This window comes from Mobula hypostoma, chromosome 5 (assembly GCF_963921235.1).
Source record: "Mobula hypostoma chromosome 5, sMobHyp1.1, whole genome shotgun sequence".
NCBI classification, from domain to species: Eukaryota; Metazoa; Chordata; class Chondrichthyes; order Myliobatiformes; family Myliobatidae; genus Mobula; species Mobula hypostoma.
Window position 1 is genome coordinate 19,164,909 of NC_086101.1, and position 25,263 is coordinate 19,190,171.

The 25,263-nt window shown below is 52.5% G+C and overlaps 1 protein-coding gene across 4 annotated transcripts in view; it reads right to left on the reverse strand.

The window, feature by feature from the left end:
• The window catches only part of dhx16 (DEAH (Asp-Glu-Ala-His) box polypeptide 16), a 49,864-nt gene extending 32,858 nt beyond the window's left edge, over positions 1-17,006 (reverse strand). Inside the window, exons 1-7 of one of the 4 annotated variants that reach the window (XM_063048145.1) lie at positions 16,927-17,006; positions 14,808-15,011; positions 13,154-13,371; positions 10,611-10,779; positions 5,180-5,236; positions 2,901-3,155; positions 1,878-2,099 (exon numbers count right to left, since the gene is read on the reverse strand). In XM_063048145.1, the coding sequence (XP_062904215.1) occupies positions 1,878-2,099; positions 2,901-3,155; positions 5,180-5,236; positions 10,611-10,779; positions 13,154-13,371; positions 14,808-15,005 (1,119 nt within the window). In that variant the 5' untranslated portion in view covers positions 15,006-15,011; positions 16,927-17,006. Of the gene's footprint in view, positions 1-1,877; positions 2,100-2,900; positions 3,156-5,179; positions 5,237-10,610; positions 10,780-13,153; positions 13,372-14,807; positions 15,012-15,348; positions 15,923-16,912 lie in introns of those variants that run through there. The other 3 variants (XM_063048146.1, XM_063048144.1, XM_063048147.1) reach the window with 3 other exon arrangements.
• Positions 17,007-25,263: the final 8,257 nt, after the last annotated feature.

Consider the following 25,263-nt stretch of genomic DNA (forward strand, 5'->3'; position numbering starts at 1 on the left):
TTCTTCATTCTCCACTGACCAATCCTCACAGACGGGGCAGTGGTATTCTTCATTCTCCACTGCCTGATCCTCACAGTTGGGATAGTGGCATTCCTCATTCTTCACTGACCAATCCTCACAGGTGGGCTAGTGGCATTCCTCATTCTCCACTGACCAATCCTCACAGGTGGGCTAGTGGCATTCCTCATTTTCCGCTGCCCTGTACTGGACAGGGGACAGGCAGAACTCAGGCACCATTTTACAGATTCCCCAATGCCAGCGAAGGCAGCAGCTCCACCCACAGCAGGGGTCCACAGATCCTTCAGTTAATGGGAAGGGTCCATGGCAGTAAAAGGCTGGGAATCCCTGATCTACGGGTTTACAGATGACATCACCGTAGTGGGCCCAATCTCAAATAACGATCAGTTGGAGTATCGGGAGGAGTTAGGGAGCCTAGTGACATGTTGTCATGGCAACAACCTTCCCCTCCATGTCAGCAAACGGAAGAGCTGCTCAGTGACTTCAGGATGTTGGGGCGGTGCACATGCTCCTGTCTACACCAATGCTGTGAGGTGGAGATGGCTGAGAGCTTTAGGTTTCTAGGCACAAACATTATCAATACATCATGTAAAGCAAATTCCCCAGTAGCCCTATTCCCTTAGGAAGCTACAGAAATTCGGCACGTTCCCTTTCTTATCGATGCACTATAAAAACATTCTGCCCGGATGCATCACGGCTTGGTACGTCACACAAGCCAGCCTCCTGTCTATGCACTCTGTCTACACGCTGTAACCAGGCTTGCGAAAGGACCTCTTATGAGCTAAAGGTGAAATCCTGATCTCTCCACCTCCCTTGCATCTTATTATCTGCCTACACCGTCACTGTTATTGTTTCCCTGTACTACCCTGTGATGAAAAGATCTGTATGGATGGCATGCAAAATAAATTCTGCACTGTACCTCGGTACCCGTGACAATAGTAAACCAACTTAGCCCTGCTACTAGAAGAGTACGCCCCTGTAATTCCGCATACCCAAGATTAGGGTTGTTCCACAATTAAACATCTCCAGAGTAAAACCCAATACCATCCTCCGAGATTTCCACAAAGGGAGAGGACAGGATGGGAATGCCGAAACAGCGAGACAACGAATAGAGCGGTTAACCCAAATGCTGAGACGTTTACGCCAGTGGGAGTCACACGGACGCAATTTAAGGGGCTGGTCATGTAAACCTGAGGTGCACAGAAATTTCTTCTCTCACTGGGTAGTAAAGATTCCTGGAATTCTCTGCCCCTGAGGGAGCTGGAGACTGATCAGTAGATATATTTAAGGTGGAGATATATAAATATTGGAGAGACTGAGGAATTGAGGGAGTTGGTGAACTGGCACAGAAGGGGCAGCCAGCATAGCAAAAGAGGGCACAAAGGCTCAAGGGGGCTGAGTGGCCTACCGTGTGGAATGTGGCTTGAGATTCCACAGGAAGGAAGGAGGCTGCAGAGGGTTGCAGTCTCAGACATCTCCATCACAGGCACAACCCTCTCCACCAACAGGAACATCTTCACGAGGCAGTGCCTGATGAAGACGGCATCCATCACAATCTGGCATATGGCCTCCTCTCATTACTACCATCGGGGAGGAGGTACAGGAGCCTGAAGACACACACTGAATGTTTTAGGAACAGTTTCTTAACCTCCACCATCAGATTTCGGAACACTTCATAAACACTACCTCACTGTTCTTGCACAATTTTTAAATATTTCTTATTGTAACGTGTAACAATTTTTTACGCATTGCACTGTACTGCTGCCACAAAACAAGAGGTTTCACGGTATCTGTCAGTGATAATGAACCCGACTCAGTATCTGGGCAGCAGAGAGAGGAGGTCAGAGTGTGGGGCCTACCTTGGAGACCGTGCCCTGCATGGGCATGGAGCTGACAAACTCGATCATCTCGTCCTCCTCCATCACGAACTCATACTCCTTCTGCTTGTTGCGCTCGCGGGCATCCCTGGCACCGAACTTCAGAAGGGCAGCGTCCATGTGCGCCTCCTCCCACCGCTTCTGCTCGTCCCGGGGGGCGTGCTTCCCCTCCGCCTCGGGCTCCTCGTAGCGATCCGGCACTTTCTTTGGAAACACGGCAGGGTCAGGGGGTTGGGGGGGGGAGAGAACAGAGGCATTGAAGAGAGGCGGCGGCAATCTGAGCCGGATGGAGAGGTAGCGGGCTCGAGGCAAGGGCAGAGCTATCTGGTAGGACAGGGGTGTCTCATGGCCTGGGGCGACCAGCTTTCACTCCCAACACGTAGGGGACATTGCACTGGAGTAGTGGGAAGAGCTGCTGGCTCACAGTTCTGGAGACCCGGGGCTTAATCTCGACTTCGGGTGCTGTTTGTCTGTGTGCCAAGTTTCCTCATCCTCCCCTCACCCCCTCCTGCGCTGAATTCCTCCCTCATCTCGAGCTGTGCTGGGCCAACGTAAAGGACCTGTTTTGGGAAAGGTGGAGAGTGGAAATTGATAGGCATGTGGGTCACTTGGAAAATTAGTGGGAACAGGATGAGTCGGGGGGGGGGAATTGATGGGGATGTGGGTTACTGGGAAAATTATTGGGAACAGGAGGGGCCTGTGACCTGGAAGTCCCCTGCTGTGTGGGAAGCAAACATGGAATACAGATGGAATAGGTTCTGGGTGTACATCCCGTACCAGTCCCAGTGCACGACCACACGCATTCTCCCTCGGACTTCGCTCTCTGACGTCTCGCCCCACAGATTAGCGTGGCATTCCTGCTTTCCGGATTATTACTTCACCCAAGGGCAAGAAACGAAGAATGAAGAAGGAAAACACAGGGAAGGGGCTCGACAAGCCGGGGGAAGTAACCTGAGAGCTCCAGCCCGCAGCCGGCACCCCTCCCTGAGCCCGGCCTGCACCCACCTTGTTGCGGGACTCCTCGGGCATATAGTAGCGGTTGCTTTTCTCCTGTTTCTCCTGCTCTCCGGCCGCCTTGTACTCCCGGGCCAGGTCCCGCACTTTCTTCTTGTACTCCAGCTGCTGCTTCTCCCGCTCGGTGAGGATGCTGGGTGAGAACAAGTACTCGTCGTCCTGGATCTCCGCCTCCAGGTCCTCCAGCTTCTCCTGCTCCCGCTTGCCCAGGTATTCCCGCCGCGACCTCTTGCGGAGCTCCGGGATCTGGGTTGGGACAGGTCAGAGGTGACACAGGTTAGAACCGCCCGGCTTCTGACAACTGCAAGGCCTCTACACCAGCACTCGCAACTTGTGTGCAGACACGAACCACAGAAACGCAGATAGGATCGGAAGAGGCTGCAGAGGACTGTGGATTTGAGCCAGACTTTTCATGAGCACAGCCCTCCCCATCATCAAGGATATCTTTAATAGGCCATTCCTCAAGACAGCACCTGTCACTAATGACCCTCACTACCCAGGACATGCCCTCTTCTCATTATTACCAGAAGCCTGAAGACCCACACGCAGTGCAGTGTCGAAATCTTGAGCAACCCACACAGAAAGCCTCCAACCTGACCTCATGAACATCAATTTGTTTAACTTCTGGAAAATGCTCTCCTGGATCCCTTCTCTCTTCTTCAGTTCTCCAGTCCAGTTCCCCTCTCACCTTTCTCTTCTCCTCAACTGTCCATCACCTCCTCCCTCTGGTGGCCCTCGTCTTTACCTTTCGTCTATGGTCCAATGGCCTCCCCTATACTAGATTCCTCCTTCAGTCCTTTATCTCTTCCACTTATTCCCCCCCACCAACTTCTTACTTCATCTCCCCTCTCCAGCTCTTACTCCTGCCCCTCACCTTCTCGTTCTGACTTCATCTCCCTTCCTCTGCAGTCCTGATGAAAGGCTCGGCCCGAATTGTCAACTGCTCATTCCCCTCCAGAGATTTGCTCAGTTCCACCAGCATTCTGCGTGCACTGTTCAGGAGCAAGGCAAATTAGGTACAAAGGAAAACGCACCCCCGCAGGGTTAACATCTAGCTTCTCTACCCAGCAGTTCACGGTGTACAAGGGGTTCAAACCCAGAAGGACCCTGTTCACACTGCGAGTGGCTGCCTCCTGGGGCTTTTCAGGGGGACACCTGGAGGAGAAGCTGCTGTAGAAGTCAACATCTTCCCTGCGACAAACACAGTGGAATTTGTCCCAGGGTGTCGGCTGGAGACCAGGTTACTACCCCATGAAGCAAGCACGGTGGGACTGCAGGTACACGTAAGAACATCTGGAGCAGGAGTTGGCCATCTTCCCCACCAAGTCTGCTCCACTACTCAATAAGATCTGGCCGTGGATTCCACCAACCTGCCTTCTCCCCAGCTCCGCTGACACGAATCTAACTCTGCTTTAAATATATTCAATGAGGTGTCTTCTACTGCTTCCTGGGCAGAGAATGTTACAGGTACACTACTCTCTGGAAAAAAAAGCATCTCTTTATCTCCGTCCTAAATCTATTTCCTCAAATTTGAGACTACATCCCCTAGTTTTCACTTCGCTACCAGTAGAAACAAATCTTTTGCCTCCTTATCTATCACCTTCATAATTTTATACTTCTCTCAGATCCCATCTCATTCTCCTGAATTCCAGTGAGAATAGTCCTAGACGACTCAACCGCTCATCAGAGGCTAACCCCCTCATCTCTGGAATCAACCTGGTCAAACTCCTCTGCAGCACCTCCGAAGCGAGTATACCTTTTCTGAAACGTAGACAGACCAGAACTACACACAGGTCTCTGGGTGTGGCCTCACCAGTGCCCGGCACAGTTGAAGCATAACCTCTCTGTTCTTAAATTTAATCCCTCTAGCAATGAAGGCCAACATTCTAGCTGCTATCCTGGTAACACGTCCCCACCCGTGCGCGAGGAAAGTGGCTGGAGGTAGAGCCATTAGGAAGGAGCTTTGCAGCGGAAAGCTGTGCAGGGTCTGAGGGTAGTAATTCTCTGCAAACCCCTGCACTGAATGAAGGGTGTATGGAGGCAGGGTCATTAGAGTATAAAGTGGTAGATTAATCTTCGAAGGATTGGGGGATTGAGAGTAATGGGGAACTGATACAGGGGAGTGGTTGCCTGGGGGAGATCAGCCATTATTCACATTCGACCCTAATCTGCCCCCCGATTTCTTGTCAGTCATTTCTCTTTTGTCTTCACAAAACAAATGCCTGGCAGCCACAACAAGCGAGCTCTGCCAAACCAAACAGCTGTCGTACCAGCGCCTTCTGATCCTCTTCAGTCATCTTCAGGCGTTTCTGTGCCTCTTCATAGGCCTGCAAACAAATGAACACTGGGTCAGAGTCAGACAGTACAAATGATCACAGGGACCAGGGTCAGAGTCAGACAGTATAAATGATCACAGGGACCAGGGTCAGAGTCAGAGTCAGACAGTACAAATGATCTCAGGGACCAGGGTCAGAGTCAGAGTCAGACAGTACAAATGATCACAGGGACCAGGGTCAGAGTCAGACAGTACAAATGATCACAGGGACCAGGGTCAGAGTCAGACAGTACAAATGATCACAGGGACCAGGGTCAGAGTCAGACAGTACAAATGATCACAGGGACCAGGGTCAGAGTCAGACAGTATAAATGATCACAGGGACCAGGGTCAGAGTCAGACAGTACAAATGATCACAGGGACCAGGGTCAGAGTCAGACAGTACAAATGATCACAGGGACCAGGGTCAGAGTCAGACAGTACAAAAGATCACAGGGACCAGGGTCAGAGTCAGACAGTACAAATGATCACAGGGACCAGGGTCAGAGTCAGACAGTATAAATGATCACAGGGACCAGGGTCAGACAGTACAAATGATCACAGGGACCAGGGTCAGAGTCAGACAGTACAAATGATCACAGGGACCAGGGTCAGAGTCAGACAGTATAAATGATCACAGGGACCAGGGTCAGACAGTACAAATGATCACAGGGACCAGGGTCAGAGTCAGACAGTATAAATGATCACAGGGACCAGGGTCAGAGTCAGACAGTGTAAATGATCACAGGGACCAGGGTCAGACAGTACAAATGATCACAGGGACCAGGGTCAGAGTCAGACAGTACAAATGATCACAGGGACCAGGGTCAGAGTCAGACAGTACAAATGATCACAGGGACCAGGGTCAGAGTCAGACAGTACAAATGATCTCAGGGACCAGGGTCAGAGTCAGACAGTATAAATGATCACAGGGACCAGGGTCAGAGTCAGACAGTACAAATGATCACAGGGACCAGGGTCAGAGTCAGACAGTACAAATGATCACAGGGACCAGGGTCAGAGTCAGACAGTACAAATGATCACAGGGACCAGGGTCAGAGTCAGACAGTACAAATGATCACAGGGACCAGGGTCAGAGTCAGACAGTACAAATGATCACAGGGACCAGGGTCAGAGTCAGACAGTACAAATGATCACAGGGACCAGGGTCAGAGTCAGACAGTACAAATGATCACAGGGACCAGGGTCAGAGTCAGACAGTACAAATGATCACAGGGACCAGGGTCAGAGTCAGACAGTACAAATGATCACAGGGACCAGGGTCAGAGTCAGACAGTACAAATGATCACAGGGACCAGGGTCAGAGTCAGACAGTATAAATGATCACAGGGACCAGGGTCAGACAGTACAAATGATCACAGGGACCAGGGTCAGAGTCAGACAGTACAAATGATCACAGGGACCAGGGTCAGAGTCAGACAGTACAAATGATCACAGGGACCAGGGTCAGAGTCAGACAGTACAAATGATCACAGGGACCAGGGTCAGAGTCAGACAGTACAAATGATCACAGGGACCAGGGTCAGAGTCAGACAGTACAAATGATCTCAGGGACCAGGGTCAGAGTCAGACAGTATAAATGATCACAGGGACCAGGGTCAGTGTCAGACAGTACAAATGATCACAGGGACCAGGGTCAGAGTCAGACAGCAGGGTCAGAGTCAGACAGTACAAATGATCTCAGGGACCAGGGTCAGAGTCAGACAGCAGGGTCAGAGTCAGACAGTACAAATGATCACAGGGACCAGGGTCAGAGTCAGACAGTATAAATGATCACAGGGACCAGGGTCAGAGTCAGACAGTATAAATGATCACAGGGACCAGGGTCAGACAGTACAAATGATCACAGGGACCAGGGTCAGAGTCAGACAGTACAAATGATCACAGGGACTAGGGTCAGAGTCAGATCGTACAAATGATCGCAGGGAACAGAGTGAGATGGCAGCCACACAGTTTACCGAGAGATCCAAAGGTACGCAGACCATACTAACACCTGTAACAGGAGTCCAGCCTGTAATGCATATGCACCCACAAATTCTGGTTATATGCTTCTTGCGTCTCTCTTATCAATTCCTTTCATTAGTTTTATAAACCCCTCCTCCCCCCGAACTGATCAGTTAGATGACCCACGCCCAGGTACCCAATGTTCTATTTTTAAAATCCCTGAAAAGCTCAAAACAGTTCCAGCCTTTAACCCACTTGCAGGAATCCATTATTCCAGGTGTAAACAAACACCCCTGGAATAGATCTGGGGATGCGCTGCCTGTATATAAGGCCCCTGAACCCGAGGATTAGAACTCAGCCTATACTAGATTCCTTGGTATCTATTATTCCAGGAATAAATCTCCCGAACCAAGCCTGTGACCTATTCCGCGGTATCCATTATTCTGCATATGAAACCCTGAACCCCTGGATTAGATTTCAGCCTGCAACTCAGTCCTGGGTATCTGTTATTTTAATTACTAATGCCTCGAACCCCTTGAATTAAATTCCATTTGGTAATCACAGCCAGGTATCTGTCGTTCCATATATAAACCACCCAGACTCCTCGACAGGATTCCAGCCTGGGTGGGTGCTCTTTTCAATATAAAGCACCCGAACCTCAGTGACGTTCCAGCGCAGTGACCCACGTGGTTAGTGCGGTTAAGCACTGGCTTGAGTTCAGACGCAGTCAGTGTCAGCAGAATACTTGGGCTGTAAAAGGCATCGCGGCCAGGACTGAACCTGGCACCACAGAGTCGGTGGATGGCGGCTTGCTCTGGAAGTGTGGCTGGGATCTACTCACATGGGCTTCATCACGCCGGATCGAAAGAGGCTGCCGAGGGTTGTCGACCCAGCCAGCTCCATCACAGGCACAAACCTCCACTCCATCGAGGTGCCTCAAGAAGACAGCTTCCACAATTAGAACCCTCACCACCGGGACATGCCCTCTTCCATCATTACCATCGGGAGCGGGGGTGGTATACACGAGCCTGAAGACCCACAGACATTTTGGGAACAGATTCTTCCCCTCTTCCACCAGATTTCTGAACTTCTTGCACCATTAATAATTTTATTTCTTACTGAAACATATTGATTATTATGTCTTGCACTGTACTGCTGTCAGAGAACAAATTTCAAGACGTTTGTCACTGAAAGTGAACCTGATTCTGATTCTACTTCTATAGAAACCAGGATGTTGTGTAAAGCCACATTGCCACGGTGGGCAATCTCGATTAACTCTTAGTTTCTCAGAGCCTGTGAAAAGCAAATGTGAACAGCTTCCCTCTCCACAGATGCTGCCTGACCTGCTGAGCGTTTCCAGTGCTTTGATTTTATTTCAGGTTTCCAGCACCTGCAGCACTTGAATTCAACCCGTGGGACCCTTCGCCCTCCAGCTCCCAGGTACTGAGAGCGCACAGCTGGACAGGTAGGACAGACGTACCAACTCACCCGACACTCTGCAACAACACCTGTTCCTACAACTAATTTATCACATCAAAGACCCCCCAGGCTCTGCAGAGATACAGGAGATTCTGCAGACACTGGAAATCCTGAGCAACACACGCGAATGGCATGGAAGTGTAGTGGTTAGCACAGTGCCTTACAGTACAGATGACCTGGGCTCAATTCCCATCACTGCCTGTAAGGAGTTTGTACGTTCTCCCCATGACCACTTGGATTTCCTCTCCGGGTGCTCCGGTTTCCTCCCACAGTCCAAAGGCGTACCAGCTGGAAGTTAATCCGTCATCATAAATTGTCCTGTGATTAGGCTAGGATTAAATCAAGGGATTGCTGGGTGGCGTGGCTCGTCGGGCCCATTCCACACTGCACCTCCATCGATCGAACGATCGATAGATAAATCGATCAATAAATAACTAGACTCAGCAAGTCAGGCAGGATCCATGGAAGAGAATAAACAGCCAACGTTTTGGAGTGAGACCCTTCTATTTTATTTTAACTTTTATTTTTTTTTTATCGTAACTTCTATTCCCTTCCACAGATACTGCCCGACTTGCCGAGTTCCTCCCGGCTCTTCTGAGAAGTGTTACTTGACAAGAACTAGGGCAATGCCATGAGCAGTTGCGAGCCTCAATAAATAAAAGCTGGCTCAACACAAAGGGCCTTGAGCCGCATCATGAAGGGAAAGAAGCAATCGAGTTACAGATTAAGCCAAGAGCTGAAATCAGAATCAGGTTTATATCACTGACATTTGGCGTGGAATGTGTGGTTCTGCAGCAGCAGAATGGTGTGGAGACACACAAGTTACAAAATTTGGCGAGGCGGTGTCGGTGGGCTGACGGTGGGTTTTCAGGCACCGTGCAATGGTCGTAACAAGATGGTGCACGCGCAGTAAAGATTCACTATTCTGCCGGGACTAGAGGGCGGGCGTTACAAGGAGAGGGTGAATGGACTGGAATTGTTTTTCCTGGAGTGAAGGAGGCTGAGAGGTGGAATATGTGAGGTGAATTGCTATGGCAATCTTTTGCCGGGCTTAAGGAAGCATAAAACTAGAGGCCATAAGTTTAAGATGAGAGGCGTCAGGTCAAGGGCATCTGAGGGGAAGATTTTCACGGAGGATGGTGGGTACATGGAAATTTTAAAATGTGTACAAATTACAACATTTCGAAGATATTTGGGCAGGTCCATGGACAGGAAAGGTTTTGACGGACATGGGCCAAACTCAGGACATACAGGACTCGCTCAGGAAGGCACGTTGTTCCGTACAGACAAGCTGGAGCGAAGGGCCTGTTTCTGTGTCATACGACTCTCGGAACACGGTCGACCCTGACCAACGGAAAGCACCTGGGTGTAAAACGCCTTGGGACGGCAATTGCTCTGCATGTGACGACAAGAAGCGGCGGAGAATCATGGACACAATCCAGCACATCACAGGAACCAGCCTTCCTTCTCACGGACTCTGTCGACACGTCTCACTGCCTCAGTAAAGCAGGCAGTGTAATCAAAGACCCACCCACCCCGGACATTCTCCCTCCTCCCCTCTCCCATCAGGCAGAAGGTACAAAAGACAGAAAGCATGTACCACCAGGTTCAACAGCTTCTATCAGACTTCTGAATGCAGCTCCTGTACAACAAGATGGACTCCTGGCCTCACAATCTACCTCACTACCTTTTACCTGTACTACACTTTACTCTGCATTGTTAGTTCTACCTGAGTGCACCTTGTAATGATCTGGTCTGTATGAACAGTGGGGCAAAACAAGCTTTTCACTGGATCTTAGTACACATGACAACAATAAAACCAGAAGGCAGTGTTAGCCACGTGGAGTGTCGGAGAGCCCAGACACATGTGTGTCATGTCTGGAGGTAACAGAGTCTCTGAACAGGCTGGAGGGTTGACTGGCCGAGTTCCCGAGCTTGCCTACCTTTTTATCGGAGCGCTCCAGGACAAGGCGGGTCCTGTCCTTGTCCCGCTTTTTGATCCGCTCGGCAAAAGCATCCCGCTCCTCCAGATCTTTCAGCCGGTCCTTCTCTTCCTTCTCCCATTCTTCCTCCTCGGACGCCGACTGTCTGCGAGGGGATGGCGACTTCTTCCTGAATGGAGGAGTGCAGAGGTCAGTGGGACACACTGGACACCAGCAACACCGGTCGGTGGGACACACCGGACTGGGTGAAACGCCCGGTCGGTGGGGCACAGCGGACCGGGTGAAACGCCGGTCGGTGGGGCACAGCGGACCGGGTGAAACGCCCGGTCGGTGGGGCACAGCGGACCTGGTGAAACGCCCGGTCGGTGGGGAACAGCGGACCGGGTGAAACGCCGGTCGGTGGGGCACAGCGGACCGGGTGAAACGCCGGTCGGTGGGGCACAGCGGACCGGGTGAAACGCCGGTCGGTGGGGCACAGCGGACCGGGTGAAACCGAGGCCCGGACCCAGCAACAATAGACAGGCCTGCACACTCCCTTCTCACACCAAACCCCCTGTAACAGCTCAGGACCCAGCAACGTTACTGCTTTCCCAGTATCAATCACACAGCCCTTTAGCCCATTGTGTTTGTACCAACAATAAAACACCAGCATTTGGTCTACAGCTTGGCAATTCAAGTGCTTGCCCAGATACTTTTGTCAGAGTACCTGCCTCCTGCACCTTCAGAAGGGGGTCACATTCAAAACACCCTCAGCGTGCAAATATTCCCCTCAGAATCCCTCTAAACCCCCTACTCGCCGAAAAACCAAAACTATGCCCTCCAGTTATAGAGTAATACAGCACAGAATCAGGCTCGTTAGCCCGATGGTCCATGGTGACAAAGACTCCATCTAAGCTGGTCCCATTTACATATGCTTTGCCGGGATCCTAAACCTTTCCTATCCGTGTACCTGTGCCAAGCACCGTTTCAATGTCATTACTGTTCCTGCCTCCACCACCTCCTCTGGTCTTATGTTCCTACGCCATAAGGAAAATCATTGACCCTATCTACCTACACCTCCCATAATCTGTACACATCCACCAGGTGCCCCCAGCAGTTCCAAAGAAAACAGAACTGGCCTCCATAACTGAACTGAGAATTCATAATTTATGAAGTTGTACCACCAACACCTCCCTGTCCTTACACTTCACGCCCTGTGAATGGACACAAGCCTCCAGTGCACCTCCTTCACCATCTGTCTGAACTGTCTGGACTTGACAAGGACCCTTCTCCCTTAATACAGGCCATCCCTGGATTATAAACGCCCGCTAATGACACCTGTGTCTGTGAATGAGCTCCCCAAATATTACAAAATTCAAAAGTGCAACATATACGCATACACTGATCTCACAAACAGGAAACTGACTGTGTGACAGTGTAATGGGGAGAGCGTGGGGGAGAGCGCGGGGGGGAGGATGGGGGGGGAGGACGGGGGAAGGACATGGGGGGGAGGACGGGGGAAGGACATGGGGGGAGGACGGGGGGAGGACAGGGGGGTGAGGATGGGGGGGGTGAGGACGGGGGGGTGAGGAGGGGGGGTGAGGGGGGGGGTGAGGACGGGGGTGAGGACGGGGGGGTGAGGACGGGGGGAGGACGGGGGGAGGACGGGGGGGTGAGGACGGGGGGAGGACAGGGGGGTGAGGACGGGGGGTGAGGACGGGGGGGTGAGGACGGGGGGGTGAGGACGGGGGGGTGAGGACAGGGGGGTGAGGACAGGGGGGTGAGGACGGGGGGGGTGAGGACGGGGGAAGGACGGGGGGAGGACAGGGGGGTGAGGACGGGGGAAGGACATGGGGGGGAGGACGGGGGGAGGACGGGGGGGTGAGGACGGGGAGGTGAGGACGGGGCGTGAGGACGGGGGTGTGAGGACGGGGGCGTGAGGACGGGGGCGTGAGGACGGGGGGGTGAAGACGGGGGGGTGAAGACGGGGGGGTGAAGACGGGGTGGTGAGGACGGGGTGGTGAGGACGGGGGAGTGAGGACGGGGGGGTGAGGACGGGGGGGTGAGGACGGGGGGGGAGGTGAGGAGAGGGGAAGGGGGGGAGAGCGCGGGGGAGCAAGAGAGAGAGAGAGACTTCTGATGCGCAAGTTACCCGATCAGGATTAAATTCTATCTGCCATTGTCCTGCTAAATTTACCAACCCAGCAGTCCAAATCAATAATAGTTACTCCTTTGCTCAGAAGGTGGTGTGTACATGGAGCAAGCTGTCAGAGGAAGCGGCTGAGAAGGTATTTGGATGGGAGGGCTTTACAGGGATCGGTGAACACCATGGATAAGTTTCTTTGCATGCTAAGTTACTTTGTGTGTCTCTCCGTCATCCCTTTTACCTGCATTCAGCCCTCTCATCCTGCCCCCACCCCCTCACCGTCTCCCACCGCCAATCCCCTCTTGCCCCAACCTCCCTGCTGTCCTCTCACCCCAACCAACCCCTCGCCCGAGCTTTCCGCATCCTCTCGACCTGCCCACCCTCCTCCCGTAGACCCCCGCCCCCCAAAGACACTCACGCGCTCTCCTCAGCCTCGCTGCCCGACGACTCGGCCCTCTTCCTGCGGAGGTGGGGCCGCTTGGCCCTGGCCTTGGACCGGTGGCGTTCCGGCTGCCCCTCGGACCCGCTGTCCTCGCTGTCCTCCAGCAGCTGGTAGGTGCGGTTCTTGTGCTGCAGGGCCCGGGCCTCGCGCTCCACTGCCCGCGAGGCCTTCTCCTCCGGCGCCTTCCTGGGGATCTGGGTTGGGGAGAGGGACAGGCAGACAGCCGCGGATCAGTCACCACCGGCAGACAGACAAATCAGCCCTCCTCCCAGCGCTGGGTCTGAGAACATTGCACAGTGCAGACCATCCCTCTAACCCTTTCCTCCCACAGAACCCTCCATTGTCCTGTCATCCAAATGTTCATGTAAATGTCCCTGAAGGACCCCCCACCCCTGACAGAAAGCTCCACGCACCCACCATTCTGTGAAAATCACACTATTCTTTCCTCCAGCCACCTTCAAAGAACTCAAAGTATGTCTCCTGGTACTGCCTGCAGAAGTGACATTGACTGTCCACTCCATGCCTCTTAAGGCTGACTTATACTTGTGCGTCAAATGTGCGCCGTACCTACGCTGTACTCTACGCCAAACCTTACACCGTGGCCTAACGCGCACCTCTCCCAAAACGTAACCACGTGTCGCGGCGATGCAGACCTCAACGACTGTGATTGGTCCACTTGGTAGCATCGCATTTCCTCCTACGCTGCAATAGCTTCCCGTTGGGCGACTGAAGGGCAGGGAAAGAACTGGCTGCAATGCTTTCCATAAAGCTTCACAGACCTCCGAAATTATGGAGGATCATGTGCTTGACGCCAGTTTGTAGCCAGCCGCTACAGCCTGTTGACTTCCACCTGAAGCTAAAACTCGAATGGTGGTTGCCGGTCTCCGAGTTTGAGTTTCAACACGAAGAAACTCAACACGGTGGCATAGAAACCCCACCGCCAACTAACGTTTTGGCGGTGAATTGCAGAGCGATGCAGACACACCAACACACAAGTATAAATGCTCACAACGGTGTAGCCCTCTTGCATAAGCTAGTACGCACAAGCATATATCAGCCTTTATTCTCCTCTATCGAGTCACTTTCCAACCCATTCTCGTAAGGCATGCTCTCAGATCCAGGCGGCATCCCGGTAAATCTCCTCTGCACCCTCTCTAAAGCTTCCACATCCTTCCCGTGATAGGGCAACTGGAACTGAAAACAATATTCCATGGGTGGACGAACCGGTTTCATAGAACTGCGACAGTATCTCGCAGCTCTGGAACTCAAGACCCACCCACCCCTCTCCCTCTTCCCGAGGAATGAAGGCCGAGGCAGTATATGCCCTTTCAAGTGCCCCCTCAACCATCAGGAGCCCCCACACACCCCCAACAGAGAGTTAGAACCAACACAGGCTCTCAGACGAAACTCAGGAACATGGCATACCAGCTCCCCTCCAGGGGGGCTCAGTGGCTTCCACTATCCCCCACCACAAGCACCCCACCTCCCTGCACTGTCCCCTACACACCTCAGGAGAGCTACAGAGAGCTGCCCGCTGGCTGTCTATCAAAGGGAGACCACCATTCTGCAGACCCAACACTCCCGGTGCACCCACCCACCCACCACCCCCCTTCTCCGCTGTTGCACTCACCTTGGTCCACAGCTCGCCGGCAAAGACGCGCACGCTGGGCGTGATGTCAATCGTGCCGGTGCCCTCCAGCCGCTGGACAAAGTCCTGGGGGTCACCGCTACGCCGGGCTGTCCCGATCAGAAACTGGGCCACGTACTTGTCACTCAGGCCCAGCAGCCGGTGCAGCTGATCATTCACCCACTGCTCGAGGGAGGCCATGGCAGCCTTAACCGGGAAACAGGTGCAGTCAGGTCCAGCTTACAGTCACCGGCACTTTCAAAGCTCAAAGTATGCACAGTACTGTGCAAAAATCTTATGCATTGTACCGTAAGGCCGCAAACCCCCCCGCCTCCCCCCCCAGATTTCATGCCATTTGTGAGTGATGATAAACCTAATTCTGATATGGGTCTCCATTGTGGACTGAAAGTGGGAAGGGGACAGGGAGAGGGGAATCATGGTTGGGAAAAGGGGAAGGGAGAAGGAAGGGAGAGGGGAGGAAGCGGGAAGTACCAGAGAGACATTCTGTAATGACCAACACACCAATTGTTTTGATTCAAATGACCTTGCCTGGTATCTCAGGGCTGGGTGCGTCTCCAGCTGCCCCTGACACTCCTTCTCTGCCATCTGTCCCACAACCTTCCCATGGTCTGCCAACCTTGCCATTCCCAACGTCCTTTGCTCCTGCCAGATTTCGCTCACGTTGACAAATACAGCACTGTGCAAAAGTCTCAGGTACCTCCGTGCACAGTACTGCATATGTCACTGTATATTATAACTTGACATTTTGCAGGTACTTCTGCAAAATATTTATTTTATTGGGACAGCACAGTACAGTACTGCAGCAGTTTCAGGGCCAGCGACTCGGGTTCGATTCCCACTGCTGTCTGTAAGATGCTTATACGTTCGCCCCGTGACAGAGTGGGTTTCCTCCGGGTGCTCCCGCTTCCTCCCACAGTCCAAATGTGTATAGAATCAGAATCAGGTTTATTATCGTGAAATTTGTTAATTTAGCAGCAGCAGTTCAATGCAGTACATCATATAGAAGAAAAAAGGTAAAAATAAATAAATAAAGTTGTGGGCATGCTGTGTTGGCTTTGGGAGCCTGGCGACACTTGCGGGCTACCCTCAGCGCAATCTTCGGCGTTGGTCATTGACACAAAGAGACAAATTTCACTGTATGTTTCGAGGTAAAGCCAATCTCTAATCTTGGAGTTATGGAAACGTCCATCGGTCAATGAATGAATCTTCCCGCATGACAATGGAAGCTCCCACCCTGCCAGGCTTAATTTGGATGTTCAGCGTAACAGAGGCAGCCTGGGTCGGTTCACCCCCGCGCCTCAGGTGCACTGACTAACAGTGAATGGAGAACCTCGTCCCCGCTCCCCCCACTAACCCCAGGTCTCCCAATCTCCAGTGCAATTCAGCATGATGGATTCCGAGAGTGGGGGGCGACAGCAAAGGGCCTCGCCCCACCACACCAGAACCCCCACCCCACACACACATCAACCCTCCCAGGGGGAAGAGTTTCAGTCCGGCGGAGTGGGGGACCCCCGTCCTCCCTGTCCCCCTGGTCCTCCCGTCCCCCATTCCCCCGTCCCCCCTCCCCCTGTCCCCCCGTCCCCTCGTCCTCCCATCCCCCGTCCCCCCATCCCCTGTCCCCCTATCCCCCCATCCCCTGTCCCCCTATCCTCCGTCCCCCTATCCCCCCATCCCCGGTCCCCCTGTCCCCCCTCCCCCTGTCTCCCCGTCCCCCTCCCCCTGTCTCCCCGTCCCCCCTCCCCCTGTCCCCCCGTCCCCCCATCCCCGGTCCCCCTGTCCTCCCGTCCCCCCGGTCCCCCTGTCCTCCCGTCCGCCCTGTCCCCCTGTCCTCCATTCCCCCTGTCCCCCGTCCCCCAGTCCCCCCGACCCCCCATCCCCCTGTCCGTCCGACCCCCCGTCCCCCTGTCCCTCCGACCCCTCGTCCTCCCATCCCCCCGTCCCCCTGTCCTCCCGTCCCCCCAGTCCCCTGTCCCCCGTCCCCCTATCCCCCGTCTCCCTATCCCCCGTCCCCCTGTCCCCCTGTCCTCCCGTCCCCCCGGTCCTCCCGTCCCCCCGTCCCCCCGTCCCCTGTCCCCCTCCCCTCTCACCTCTCACCTCTCACCTCTCTCCGCTGCACACTTCCCGACTTTAGGCCACAACTCACTCCCCTCCGGCAGCAACAACTGCGACCTATCACCCGGAAGCAAAGTGGACGCGAGAAAACTCTGGCCGCAGCGCCCCCTCCGCTCCGGATGACCGCGCGCAAACGGTAGCCGCAGCGCCCGTCTGCAGCGCCCCCTACACGCGGGAAGACAGATCGTAGCCGCAGCGCCCGTCTGCAGCGCCCCCTACACGCGGGAAGACAGATCGTGGCCGCAGCGCCTCCTACGATCGGGAAGACAGATCGTGACCGCAGCGCCCCCTACGCTCGGGAAGACAGATCGTGACCGCAGCGCCCCCTACGCTCGGGAAGACAGATCGTGACCGCAGCGCCCCCTACGCTCGGGAAGACAGATCGTGGCCGCAGCGCCCCCTAAGATCGGGAAGATAGATCGTGGCCACAGCGCCCGTCTGCAGCGCCCCCTACACTTGGGAAGATAGATCGTGGCCACAGCGCCCGTCCGCAGCGCCCCCTACGCTCGGGAAGACAGATCGTGACCGCAGCGCCCCCTACGCTCGGGAAGACAGATCGTGACCGCAGCGCCCCCTACGCTCGGGAAGACAGATCGTGGCCGCAGCGCCCCCTAAGATCGGGAAGATAGATCGTGGCCACAGCGCCCGTCTGCAGCGCCCCCTACACTTGGGAAGACAGATCGTGGCCGCAGCGCCTCCTACGATCGGGAAGACAGATCGTGGCCGCAGCGCCCCCTAAGATCGGGAAGATAGATCGTGGCCACAGCGCCCGTCTGCAGCGCCCCCTACACTTGGGAAGACAGATCGTGGCCGCAGCGCCTCCTACGATCGGGAAGACAGATCGTGGCCGCAGCGCCCCCTACGCTCGGGAAGACAGATCGTGGCCGCAGCGCCCCCTACGCTCGGGAAGACAGATCGTAGCCGCAGCGCCCCCTACGCTGGGGAAGACAGATCAGAGTGGAGATGGTGGCCGCAGCGCCTCCCTCTGCTCTGGAGGACTATTGCAGATGGTGGCCACAGCGCCTCCCCCGCTCCGGAGGACCGTTGCAGACAGTGGCCGCAGACCCACCCACAAATTCCCCACCCACCCCCCTTCCTCTATTCCCCACTCCAAACTTCCACTTCTTCTCACCTGGGTCCCCTCCTCCTTCCCTTTCTGCTACTGTCCACCCTCCTTTCCTATCTCCAGCTCTTGACCTTTCCCACCCAGCTTTCCCTCCCCCACCTTTTTATTCTGGTGTCTTTCCCCATCCTTATCAGTCCCAAAGAAGGGTCTCATCCCAAAACATTGACTGTTCAATCTTTTCCGTAGATGCTGAGTTCCAACATTTTGTGTGTGTTGCTTATAACAGAGGTTGTTTAGTCAGTCAGCAATAACATCAACCTTGACTGTGGTCTTGGTTTAAAAAAGTCTAGATTAGCTTGCACATTCAGAATCAAACTTTTATCGTACAAGTACTCATACAAGTACCAGGGAAATGGGGAAACAAACTTACTTGCAGCAGCATCACAGGCACAATGTGCTCTTTCTCGTAAAAATGATGTATAATCTTTAACTTATATTTTTCTTATGAGCAACTTTCTTTCTCATTTTTTTTACGGCCGCGTGGACCAACCATCGGTCTGAGCAGGAAAATTTTACGCGGCCTCAAAACTGTGTGGCATTTTACATGTTTAACGGTTGCAAACATTCCAGCTGCGTGGCAACAAAGGCTATGTGCTCGGGAGCATTTCTGTTATGGTGTGGCCGTGCGCCCGCACAGCGTCGAGGGAATGGAGCTTATGTCACATGCCTGTGATGCAGCTGTGAGAATAAACCTGACTTTTGTCATTAGAACCACAACAGTCAGAAGAAAAACATTAACTATATATCAATTATACAACATTTCTTGTGAATGTCATGTGCCTGTGATGGTGTATGTAAAGTTTTCATTGTACAAGTGGATTTCTACATATGACAGTAAACTTGACTTTGACTTTAATGATACAAGAGTTACAACAAAAATAAACTGCCCACAGTGTTGCTAACCGAGGTGGTGATTTGGGTTGTGCTGCTTGGTTCAAGAACCAAATTGTTGAAGGGAAGTAGCTGTTCCTGAACCTGGTTTGTGGAACTTCAGGTTTCTACAGATGGGGAACACACCACACATCACACAATGAAGGAAGGAACTCAGCAGGTCAGGCAGCATCTATTAGTTAAAGTTAAACTCTGTCTGGAGCCTTATAGGCTCATCAGGCCGGTGCTTATGCTGGTTTCTGTGGTGTGAAGCAACTGAGAGTACGAGACTCCCCCCACCCCCCCACCCCAGATAGGACGCCAGTCTATCGCGAGGTTAACCCCCAGCATTTTGCTGGTACCCATTTTCATCTGGGTGGACTGGAGCAGTGTGGGGTTAACACGCTGCCTCGGCTGGGGCTTGAACTCACAACCTTCAGGTCGCTAGTCCAACACCTTAACCACTTGGCCACGCACCTCACAGGCAGCATCTATGGAAGGGAATAAAGACTTTTTAGGCCAAGGCCATTCATCAGGACTGGAAAGGCAGGATCTTCCAGTGTTACCCATTTCAATTCGACTTCCCATTCACATTCCAAGATCTTGGTCCATGGCCTCCACTGCTGCCACAATGAGGCCAAACTCAGCTGGAGGACCAACACCTCATATTCCATCTGTGTAGCCCCTGGCCAGATAGATTCCACCAACTTCCAGTATCTTCTTCCCCTCCCAACTTCTCTCTTTATCCAATCCCCGTTCTGGTTCCCCTCTCACCACTTCTCTTCTCCTCACCTGCCAATCACCTCCCTCTGGTGCCCCTCCTCCTTCCCTTCCCCCCTTGGTCCACTCTACTCTCCTATCAGATTCCTTCTTCCTCAGCCCTTTGCCTCTTCCATCTATCCCTTCTGAGCTTATTACTTAATCCCCCCCACCTTCCCCTCACCTGGTCTCACCTATCATCTACCAGCTTGTAGTCCTCCCCCTCCCCTCGCCCTCTTTTTCTGGCTTCTTCCCCCTTCCTTTCCTATCCGATGAGGGATTTCGACTGGAAAAACTGACTCTTTATTCCCCTCTGGAGATGCTGCCTGAGTTGTGCCTCTTGCCCTGGGGTTGAAGGGAGCAGAACAGAGAAATTCAGGTCAAGAGGGCAGGGGAGAGGCCTGGGGAAGTGTGAGATTGGACCAAGTGAATCAACTATGCGTCGTCATATCCTTAAAGCAACTGCTGACCATGTCCCTCAGATTCCTGTCTTCAAACCCACAAAAGCACTCCCCAATCCACAGCACTTATTTACACTGAAATTGTCAGGAGCTGAGCAAATTCCTTATCATCGTAAACTCAGGCATGCCAAGCATTCAATCTCCACCACCGCATCCCCCCCCCCCCCACTGCCCGGCTCCCCTGCCTATATATGGACTGGTCAGAGCCTGCAGTAACGGCCTCTCAGCTGCAAGGGAGGGCACCACTGTGGCTCTGCAGGCTCAGGGCTGTGGTGATTTGACTTTTTTTTAAAAGTTGTACATTTTCTTCTCTAAAAGGCCAAATTTGGAAATGAAGTTTGTACGGGGCACATCTGAGGAAACAGGATGGCCAGAGAGTTTAACACCCCCCCCTCCTCGCCTCCTGCGATCAGAGCTGATAAGCGTAACATGGCTCTCTCGTGCGCACTCTTGCAGAGCTGTCGGGTGCTCAGGAAGACGGGAGGTGTGGGAGGAAAGGGCTGGGTAAGTACGCCGGCCGGTGTGAGGGGTGGGGGAATCCCTGGCACCGAGCCACGTCGAGCCAAGCTCACCCGCTGCAACGTGAGACAATCAAAACAGCTCCTTCAGAAAGAGGAACAGACAGAGGATTTAAACACTTCTTCCTCCGCTATGTGAGACCATGAGGCCACCAGATATAGAAGCAGAAACTGGCCATTCGGCCCATCGAGTCTGCTCCACCGTGGCTGGTTTATCATTCCTCTCAACCCCATTCTCCTGTCTTCTCCCTGTAACCTTCCGCACCCTGACTAATCAAGAACCGAACAACCTCTGCTTTAAATATACCCAATGACTTGGCCTCCACAGCTGTCTGTGGCAATGAATGGCACAGATTCACCACCCCTTGGCTAAACAAATCCCTCCTCATCTCAGTTCCACGGTCAGAGATCCCCACCGACCAGGCCGTGCTCTCTTCTCACAGCTGCCATCAGGTAGAAGGTACAAGAGCCTCGGGACTCACACCACCAGGTTCAAGAGCAGTTACTACCCCTCAACTATCAGGCTTTTGACCAGAGGGGAGAACAACACTCACTTGCCCGTCCTTCGAGATGTTCCCATAACTAATGGTCTCGCTTTAAGGACTTCATGTTTCCATTTGCACAGTTTGTTGTCTTCTGCACTCTGATTGATCTTTCAGTGATCCTGTTATATTTACTATTCTATAGATTTGTTCAGTCGGCCCATAGGAAAGTGGATTTCAGGGTTGTTTATGGTGATATGTATTTGTATATGGTGATATGTATTTGTATATGGTGACGTGTATTTGTATATGGTGACATGTATTTGTATATGGTGATATGTATTTGTATATGGTGACATGTATTTGTATATGGTGATATGTATTTGTATATGGTGACATGTATTTGTATATGGTGATATGTATTTGTATATGGTGACATGTATTTGTATGCGGTGATATGTATGTACTTTGATAATAACATATACTTTGAACCTTTTCTAAAGGGACATTCTTGTATTCTCAGGCTGTGCCCTCTGGTCCTAGATTCCCCCACTAATGGAAGCATCTTTTCCATATTTGCTCTATCCAGGCCTTTCAATATTTGGTTTGTTTCAATGAGATACCCCACTGGTTCTTCTAAACTCCATCTGGTACAGGCCCGGAGCCATCAAATGCTCCCCTTTCACCGCAGTGATAACAACTTCACAGCCCTCTTGAAAGGCAAAGGCCATCTGCCCCCCGGGTGCGATGACTTCTCACGGACGGCTGACCCCTGTGTTGAGACTGGTTCGAGATGCCCCCAGCTAGGGGTCACATTCACCCTGTCAAGGCTGTTTAGGTTCTTCTGAAGGTGAGTAACCCCTCCGAAGGTGGTGGGGGCCAATACGATAGAGGCATTCAGGAGCCTCTTAGACCGGCCCTTCAATCTCCAGGAAGCGGAAGGGTGGAAGGTGGAAGGATTGAAGGGAGAAGGACAGAAGGAAGGGAGGGTGGAAGGGTGGAACGATGAGAGGGGGAAGGATGGGAGGATGGAAGGGAGGGAGGAAGATGGAAGGATGGGAGGGGGAAGGATAGGTGGGTGGATGGTGGTAGGTAGATGGTGGAGGGTGGAAGGTGGAAGGGTGGAACGATGAGAGGGGGAAGGATGGGAGGATGGAAGGGAGGGGGGAAGATGGAAGGATGGGAGGGGGAAGGATAGGTGGGTGGATGGTGGTAGGTAGATGGTGGAGGGTGGAAGGTGGAAGGATGGAAGGGTAGAAGGACAGAAGGAAGGGAGGGTGGAAGGGTGGAACGATGAGGGGGGAAGGATGGGAGGATGGAAGGGAGGGGGGAAGGTGGAAGGATGGAAGGGTAGAAGGGTGGAAAATGTTTTTATTGGCAGTACTGCACTTTCTCTTTGAGTGTTCTGTGCTGTTGTCATATGAATGCAATGCCCTGCGTAATGAATTGATCTGTATAAACAGTATGTAAGACCAGCTTTTCTCTGTCTCCCTCACTTTCCACTTTCTGCAGGGATCGCTCCCTAGGTGACTCCTTTCTCCATTCGTCCCTCGCCACTGATCCCCCTCTGGCACTTACCCTTGCAAGCAGAACAAGGGCCATACCTGCCCCTACACCTCCTCCCTCACTACCATTCAGGGCCCTAAACAGTCCTTCCAGGTGAGGCGACACTTCACCTGTGGGTCTGTTGGGGTCAATTACTGTATCCGGTGCTCCCGGTATAGCCTCCTGCATATCCATGAGACCTGATGTAGGTTGGGAGACCGCTTCGCCGAGCACATTCCCTCCATCCACCACTAAAGTGGGATCTCCCAATGGCCACCCATTTCAATTCTTCTTCCCATTTTCATTCCGACATGTCAGTCCATGGTCTCCTCTACTGCCGTGATGAGGCCACACTCAGGATGGAGGAGCAACAGCTTATATTTGTCTGGGTAGCCTCCAAACTGATGGCAAGAACATCAATTCCTCAAACTTCTGGTAATAGCCCGTCCTCTCCTTCACCATACCCCATTCCCATTTCCCTCTCTCACCTTCTCTCCTTGCCTGTCCATCACCTTCCTTTGGTTCTCCTCTCCCTTCCCTTTCTCCTCCGGTCATCTGCCCTCTCCTATCAGATTCCCCCTCCTCCAGCCCTTTACCTCTTTCACCAATCAACTTCCCAGCTCTTTACTGCACCCCTCCTCCTCTCCTGGTTTTACCTATCACCTACCACCTTGTACGTCTTCCCCTCCCCCCACCTTCTTAGTCTGACTCCTTCCCAGTCCCGATGAAGGATCTCGGCCCAACGTGGACTGGCTACTCTTTTCCACAGATGCCTGCTGAGTTCCCCCGGCGTTTTGTGTGTGTGTGTGTGTGTGTGTGTGTGTGTGTGTGTGTTGCTTTGGATTTCCAGTGTCTGCAGATTGTCTTTTGTTTAAGCTTTTCACTCTTACCTCAGTACGAGTGACAATAATAAACCAATATTGTGGGCCAGAGGGCCTATTTCTGTGCTGTACCGTCAAAGTCACAGAAATCTGACCAGGGCCCCGGAACATGAAATGGTCACTGTTCCTCGCTCTACTGAAGATGCCTGACAGGGTAAATTGGTTTATTAGTGTGGGGAGGTAGAGTGTAAAGCTTTGTTTTCCATGCCACCGTTACAGATCATTTCATCACACCAGTACGTCGCAATGGAAAACAATAGCAGAATGCAGAATAAAGTGTTGCAGTTAGAGGCATTAGGACCAAGCGGCACTGCTACGGGAATGCTCCGAGCACTGGAAGATTTCATGACTGAAAGGCCGACAGATTTGTTGAATGAAATGTATGAATGCCGGGTAACACAGGAGGAAACTGCAGAAAAAATTTGGTGGAAGGAAAAGTGGCCGTCGACAGCGCGTAACGTTCACGATGGAAAGACAAAAGTTTTGACGGGTCTGTTAGAACTCAGATTGAAGGCAGATGGAAGAACACGATTGCCCAGGTCATACGACTGGGCACAGGGTGATGACAATGGCAAGTTTCAGAGACACAGCATTCTGCAGAACCCGGCAATCTGGAGCAATTCACACAATGCCGTGGAACTGCTGTTCAGTGTCAAAACGAGTTATTTACTTTCTGTTTCCTTCATTTGTGTCCTTTGTTCTTTCTTACTTACAGAAGATTGAGTCGGTAATTGTTATTTCTCTGTTAAGAAACTTAATAAAGCAAGATTTAGGCTTCATTCTTGACTTGCAAAGTGCCTTCTGGACAATACCATCTCCACATGGGACAGAGCAGAGGAGACCGAGAGGTGATCTGATCGAGGTGAATTAAATTATGTGGGGCATAGATAGGGAGAAAGCACCCGCCTCTTTCCCCAGGGTTGGTCTTCCACTCCCTCGCACTACCTGCTGCCGGAGGAAATTTGAGGTCCCTTGGGATCCGCATTGCAAGGATTGATTGGTGAGGCTCGTGGCTGTGGGTTCGTTTTGGGGGACTTTGTGGTTCATGTTTCTGGATTCTGGTTACTCCTTTCTTTAAAAACTGTTTTTGAGCAGCTTGATCAGGGCGATGGATGAGGATTGGGGCGCTTCGGTGAAGACTGGCTCCGCAGTCTGCATTCGGCTGGCGGAGCGGAGCTGAACTGAACTAGACTGAATACTCCTGGACTCCTGGTCTGACGTTGATATCCTCTGTGTTGTCTGCTCACTCTTTGCTGTTTACGCAATTTGTTCTTTTTCTTCACGCGTTGGGTCTTCGAAGTTTTTCTTTGAATGGGTTCCATGGTTTTTTTTTTGTTTGGTGCTGTCTGCCGGAGGTGGAATCTCGGGGTTGTGTTCTGTATACACACTTCGAAAATAAATCTACTTTGAATCTTTTCATCAAGATCTCAAGGGCTTAGGTTTCAGGTGAGGGGGAGAAATTGAAGAGCAAACTTTTTTACACAGAGAATGGCACAAACACTCAGTGGCCACCCTAATAGGCACACCTGCTCGTTAATGCAAATACATAATCAGCCAATCACGTGGCAGCAACTCAATGCTTAAAGCACGTGGACATGGTCAAGAGGTTCAGACCAAAGATCAGAATGGGGAAGAGACTCCCGCCCCTGTCTGTAAGGGGTATGTACTTTTCCCCCGACCGCCT